The 7,014-nt window shown below is 45.8% G+C and overlaps 1 protein-coding gene across 1 annotated transcript in view; it reads left to right on the forward strand.

Annotated features, from left to right (window-relative positions):
* Window positions 1-5,286: 5,286 nt before the first annotated feature.
* Window positions 5,287-7,014, forward strand: part of RAD54L2 (RAD54-like 2 (S. cerevisiae)) — a gene marked incomplete at its 5' end in the record, with an annotated part of 18,914 nt that continues 17,186 nt past the window's right edge. Inside the window, 2 exon segments of the mRNA XM_009586468.1 lie at window positions 5,287-5,519; window positions 6,963-7,014. The exon segment at window positions 6,963-7,014 is cut by the window's right edge and continues 44 nt beyond it. Of these exon segments, the coding sequence (XP_009584763.1) occupies window positions 5,287-5,519; window positions 6,963-7,014 (285 nt within the window).

Below are 7,014 nucleotides of genomic sequence, written 5' to 3' on the forward strand. Positions count from 1 at the left end.
GCCTGTCAGTGCCTTTGCAGTCGGGCTTGCTCTGCAGAGTCACTTCTCTAGCCTTTGGCACAGTTGTAGTTCAGTGTGTCAGTGACTGCGAGTGTTGCAGCTGGAGCTGTGCAATTAGTCTTTCTTCTGCCATCCCTCAGTGCTCCTCCCATTCTTGCTTTGACAGCTCAGTACCGGCTGTAGTAGTACTAGCTAGTACTAGCTAGTCTCTGACAAGCTAGTGCCCACAAACTGCATGGAAGTTCCCAGAATGCCTGCAATAATATTTAACTGCTCCTTGCTCTTTGTGCAAGACAAAAGAGAGCTCCCAAAGCAAGAATTGACTCCTTGCTGCTCTGCAGGCAGCTACCTTCCTTACCATGCATGCACATCCTTGTACTTAGGGTAGGAAATAATGCCCAAAGACTCAGCAAAATAGGGCTATTCAGCATCCTGAGTTTCCATAGTGAAATGATTTTAGAAATAAACAAGTGTCTGGTTTTCAGTGGTATGCCTTCCCTGGAGTCATTGGGGTTACCCTGGCAGAGAAGTTGGCCTCCCAGGAAGAGGGTGAACCTCTAGCTAGCCGAGCTAGCTAGCTAATAACTGAGGAGGCAAGGAAGTAATCATCTTACACAATGTTTTGTCTACTGAGGGGTCTCTTGCACCTTCTTGTGCAACAGCCTTAGGTAGGGGACCCTCAGGTCTTATCCTGAATGGCAGTTTCCATACTCCTAGGAGTGTTGGACTGTTGCTCGAGCTGTGGATGTTTACTTGTGTGTGCACAGACACTTGGACTTACTGACGTTTGCTTTGGAGCACTGAGATTGGATGCAGCTGTAACACTGTTTCTCACACACCTTGGTGTCAGGGGAAGACACTGTTAGTTACAGAAATTTCACACCCCCCAAAAATGTACTTGCTGCTTTGTGACACTTCACAGCAACCTGAGCCCCCTTGCAGAGCAGGCTGTATGTGTCAAGAGCAATTCACTGCTGAATCAAAGATGCTAGAGAATATTCTCCAGGCTGCATCCCATGATGTTTTATGGGAAGTTTGAGAGTATTTTGCAAGAAGGAGGTGATGGGGTGAGCTTGGGTGCAATAGGAAGTGCCCCACTGTGGGACAAATCTTTTGCTATGTTATGCATCATGAATCACAGCTGTGTGCGGTATTTAGGGGCAGCTCTGGCAGTCATACCACAGGGAGCATCTGAAGCAGAGTTATACAGAGCAGTCACGACTCTTTTCCTTACAGAGACTTCTAAACTGTAAGAGGTGGTGATGGGGTGAGCTTGGGTGCAATAGGAAGTGCCCCACTGTGGGACAAATCTTTTGCTATGTTATGCATCATGAATCACAGCTGTGTGCGGTATTTAGGGGCAGCTCTGGCAGTCATACCACAGGGAGCATCTGAAGCAGAGTTATACAGAGCAGTCACGACTCTTTTCCTTACAGAGACTTCTAAACTGTAATACGCAAGTGTTGGTCAAGAAGCCAAACGCCTCCCCCTGCTTGTATGTACAGCTGGGGGCGGTGGTTGCTGCTGCTTAGTGAGCAAAGAAAACTGGCAACCCCTGGTCTGCAGCATGAACTAGAGCCGTGCTGTAATCAGGTCTACTGGGTTTTGATAGTGCAGGCACATTTTAAACCTCTATGAAGTGCATGAGAAAGGATAGTTATGCCGCTCTTGGCATACAGGGTACCTTGCAGGACAGAGTGCCTGGGTGTGTGCAGGTATCTGTAACCAAGGACCAGTGGGAACTGCTTGGGGACCTCTCAGACGGAGAGCTGTAAGCCACCTGAAGGAGCAGCTGCTTGACAAGCTCACTGTCTGCATTGATGCTATCACCACTACCCTGAGGAGACGGTCTTTGTAGATCTGGTGCCTATTCTGGTGAGCACCGTGCAAAACAAGCAACAGAGATGGTGTGAACCCAGCAGTTGGTGTTCCAGCTGATTCTCAATACCTGCAGTGTGTAAGCATGGGATGGCTTTACGTCCTCATCGGCGACCACGACTGACCCATGGCTGTCTTCTGCTGAGTGGACTTGGGCCTGCTCTTTCGCCCAGCTGTGCTTGGACATATGTGGCTGATCTCCCTGTGCAAGGCTGTGCTAGGTTGTTACCTGTGGGCTGGTGGCAATGCTTTTCTCGTTGAGGCAATGTGGATAACTGCCCAGGTCTTCCTAGAGTGCGCTAACAGCGTAAGCGTGATCAGGCAATTGTCAACATGCAAACATGGCTGGCGAATTTTTGTGTTGTGTAAAAAGCTACTTGTATAGCCATGTCAGAGTAGTGTGTTCAGCTCCTGTTACAAAACCATGATTGCATTCTTGTTGTAGATGTGAGCTTGGCAGAATTGGGGCAGGGATTATTCCATTGATTACCTGATGGGACCTGTTCAGCGAGGCTGTTCCCACACTCCCTCCAACCCAAAGACCAAACCTGTTCTTGTACAAAATAGGTTTTTGTGTGTGTAGTTATTGTTTCTTAATGCGTTTCTGTTCCAGTGTGGGTCCCAGTTACACATCTTGGAGCTCACCGTGCTGGAGTGCAGCCACATGGCTGCAGCGGGGAGTCTTGCTTTTCATATGCGGTAAGATTTAGGCTGTGTACACAATGAGGAGTTTAATACAAAAGAGCACAAAACAATTCCTGCTAGTAACTGCCAGCTCATGTCACAGGTGTGGTGGGAGCTGTTGCATGGTTAGATGGAAGTGACTTGTGATTTTATCATTGTGTTAGTTAAGCTTTGTGAAAAGCAGCTTTATTCATTGTAGTGGCAAGGATGGGACCAGCCTCGGGAAGCCGGCTGTCCGCTGAACCCCACTGCGGCTAAATCAGTGTGATGTTTGGTAATGTCACCAGTGTGGAAAAGATCTCAGTATCTAGATGCATATATGTCAGGAATGTGGGCTGAGGCGCAGATTGTCTTCCTCACCTCAGAACTTGTATTGGCAGGACAAACACCAGCCTGAGCAGACATGGCTGTGGTGGATGAGGGCCTGTACCCAGTGCAGGGCCAAATTTATCATGAGATTTTAGGCTTCAGGCTTCTGTTCAGATGAGAATTATCTTTTAAAAAAAACCTGTCTGATCCATCTGTGTGTATGTTTCACCAGAGCTTGTATTACACATGATTAAGAGGAAAGAAAAGTAAAATGCAGAGGTGGAATGAGTATACGTAGGGATTGCACAACAAATATGAAAATAGAGGAGACACATCATGGCCTCACCTTTGGGCTGCTGGGCCTTTGGATTTTGTTAGCATCACCCTCGTCCTGAAGGCACCCTTTCCCGGCACGGTGCAGGTGGCAGAGTCGCTGACGTGGGTAATTGCTGGGGTATGGGGAGAGAAGTGCTTCCTCTTCCAAACGAGCATGACTTTGTGCTTCTAATGCCTTGTCAGGGTCCCCTGGGCCCAGGGTGAGATGGCAGGAGTGTAACCATGGCAGTGTTTGTCTCCGGGATAGTCACTGGTTTAATGACTCATCCCGGAGAATGTGATCACGTGTGCAGCCTCCCTGCTTCCCTTTGCCCTATTTCATCCAATCTTTTGATCTAGTTATATAACCAGGAGTCGAGAGGGGTGGGGGGGAAGGAAACAGTGCTGAAGAATTGCAGGTAATATGACCAAAATGTGTCTGTAGCTCAAATAGCAGAGCTGTTGTCTGGGAAGCCTGGGAAACTGGGTTTATTCCCAGCACAGTTCTCTGTCTGCAAGTGAATGTGATGTGTGATGTCTGAGCTTGTAAGTTTAAGGAGGCATGGTGGGAGGACAGGGCTCCAAGACCTTGGCTGTGGTAGGAGAACTACTGTGACTGTAGCAGCGAACTCCTTTGCCTTTATCTTCACATGCAACGTAACTCTTTCCTGCATTCATTGTAAGATCTGTTATCACATAAGTTGTGGATACCTGTTTTTCTAGTATGTGTAAGACTTGCTGGGACCGATGCTCACAGAAATGTTTGAGCTGCTTTGCTGGTGTTGGCCCATGGTGGGGTGAGCCCTGAAGTCCTAAATGGATTCTGACATAGGCTTCAACCAAATGCTGGGGCAGGTCTGGTGGGATGTCTGGAGAGGAAGCTTGCAAAGATGGTGCTTTTGACCAAGGTGTGAATCTAGTTCTTGTCATCTCAATTTTAAGAGGTGATATTGGTGGTAAGGTTAATTTAATAGGCATATTAATGTGGCAGCTGTAGAGGTACCTGTACATGCAATGTGCTGTACTGAAGCATCCTTCATTTAAGCTCCCAGCTTTTTGAGAAGGGATGCTCTTTGTCTCCAGATCCCACGGAGTCACAATGTGATGCTTGTTGGTTCTGTATTACTTCATCTGCCACATTCTTTGGCGCTGATGTCTTCTTTCCTTCTTTCGTTCAAAGTTCTGTCTAAGTGTCATTTCGGTTCAGTCATTAGCTCAGATACACAGTATAAACAAGAAGGCTGATTGAGACGAGGTTCCAGGGTATCTCTTTGCCTGACACAAGGGAACAAGATGCTTCAAAGAAGCTATTACAAGGCTTGTCAGAAACAGTTTACTTCAAGGGAAGCTTTTGAACAGAAACATTTCCTTTCTGTGCTCTGCAAGCATTAGCTTGGTCACTGGCAGCCTGTTGAAGAGCAAAATGTCACATAGAACAAGGTGTCATTTCACATAGTGCTTTAGGACTGAAATCAGCCATTAATGCACGTCTGAAAATAGGAGAATGTAGAAAAAAAGGAGTCCATGTGGTTTATAATGTGGAAAGAGTATTGCCACTTACTTTTTGTTTTTAAAAAAGCTTGCCAGAAGTTACCATTTAAATCATGAGAGTGGAGCCTGGTGATAAAACCACTGAGCTGCCTGCTAAGCCATGGCCCAGTGTTTGAACCAGATAACCTCTTGCATGGTATGTTCTGTTAACTTGGACAATGGTTACACAGGTGTCATATAAATGGAAATTTCTGCCCCACATGAATGTTGTGAAACAAAGAAAAAGAGATTTGAGTTCCTTGTTTTACTGGAGCTCATTGGGCCCCTGTAAGAAAACAGGCCCTTAGGGGCAGCAAGTGCCCTATGTGGACTGAAATAATTTTGCCTTGTTTTTTTGTCAGGGCACTTTTGGGCTGTGTTGAGCAGTGTTAGCCTTGGCTTTCACCGGGAACAGACCCTTCACCGTAAAACTTTTTAACACTCTTTGAGTGGCACTGTTGGAAAGGACCCCAGTTTTGACCCTCAGAGAAACATGCTTGCAAATGAGTGAGAATAGGGATTGTTGGCTGATGAATGCTCGTGTAAAAGCCAGCTGCCAGTCTGGCACAGTTTTTCTCATGTCGTTACCTCCTTGTCTTTTCAGACCAACCCCAGGAAACCGTGTTCAGCGGTGACCATGTTGAACACACGGAGGATGGAGAATGGCAGCGCTCTACTTCAACTACCTCATCTCAGAGTGAGCGGGCAGAGCGACTCTTGCAGAACCAGCACAAGAGCCTGGCCTCTGAGGACACCAAAAAGAAGAGGGCTCAGAAACCGTCTCACATGCGGAGGAACATAAGGTTAGCAGCAGCAGTACAGAAAGAGCTAGCATCCTATATAGCCTTTTGGGTAGAAACGGAATCTCTGGACTTTGCTTCTGAGCTACATTTTGCCACTGCTGGCAAACCAGATGGCTTCTCTTTTCCAAAACCTTAGGATTTCACCAGTGGGAGTAGTATGATCTCAGACTGGAGTGCTGCATGTGGGTGCAGACTTGTTTGGCATTTCAGAAGAGCGAATATTTGGTTATGGAATATATTGCAAAAATTGTGTACTTGCTGATGACTTCTAAGACATGTAATTGAAAAACAGCACACCATTAAGTAAATATCCAGTTTCAGATATCTGCTGATGAGGATCCTATTGCAAACAGCCTAAAATGTAGTCCTTCCCTCTGCTATCCTGGGTACTTGTTGGCAGGAACGCTGACGCTGTGACTGGTGACTGAGATGTTGGAAATCAATTTCACCTGAATTTTCTAAAGCAATAATTGTTTGATTGTGTTAAGTTACCACATATATTCTGGGACAGGTTGGGAGGTGGTAATTCACTATGAAATTTTATTCAAGGGGATATAAAATGCTCAGAGGAGTCATAACGGAGCAGGAACTCCTGTGGCAGCAAGTGGCTCATTTGCCCTGTGTGTAATGTGCTGGTGGTCTTTGGTTCATGTTTAAGCTTGTGCAGACTGATTTTCTTAAAGCCAAAGGAGTGAGCGTTGAGTAGGCCTTGGAAACTGAGACTTCATTAGGATGGAGGAGATGTCCCTGCAGTGTGGGGTTGGGTGGATTTAAAGGCTAGTTTGAGGGAGCTGGATTTTACCACTGCTTGTACTGTACCTCTCCTCTAGCAAAAGAGCCTTCATTTCCAGGGCTGCACATGTGAAACTGAAGTGGGGGAAAAGCAACTTTCGGAAGTAATGAAAATTACCTGTAAAAGTAAGATGCTTTGAGAGCATTCTTTGAAACAATTGTTAAATCCATTACAGGTCCTAGTTCCTGAAAATACTATGTCAGAGGAGAATCAGGGTGATGACTTTTTGCGGGGGAATTGATGCCTTTTCCTCCCATGTATCTTCTTTGCATGACTTTGTGCATTTTCTGTTTATAAACTGCATAGCAATAAATAACATCCTTTCAGATAGAAGAACTAGTCTATGATAACCTAGCTTAAGTATATACTTACCCACTCACATTTTTCCTCCTTTCATTGTTTTGCTTCTGTCAAACTTTTGTCTTTTCCTTGAGTAATAGTAGTGTTACCTGTCGTTGGGAAGCACAGTCTTGAAATAGCTGTAGAATTTGTCTATAGCTTTTGGCAATGATGTTCCTAGTCTGTGTAGCTGACAGACTACCTGGAGCTTGTCAATCATGTTTTGAGCCAGCTGTACAGCCATTCAGGTTTTTGGAAGAAATTGTTTGAGTGTAACCAGATCATGTTTCTCTGTTTGCTCCTGTGTTCAGAAAGCTGTTGCGTGAGGACCAACTAGAAGCCGTGACAAAAGCAGCTCAGCAG

This window comes from Fulmarus glacialis, unplaced genomic scaffold (genome assembly GCF_000690835.1).
Source record: "Fulmarus glacialis isolate BGI_N327 unplaced genomic scaffold, ASM69083v1 scaffold10401, whole genome shotgun sequence".
In the NCBI taxonomy this organism is placed as follows: Eukaryota; Metazoa; Chordata; class Aves; order Procellariiformes; family Procellariidae; genus Fulmarus; species Fulmarus glacialis.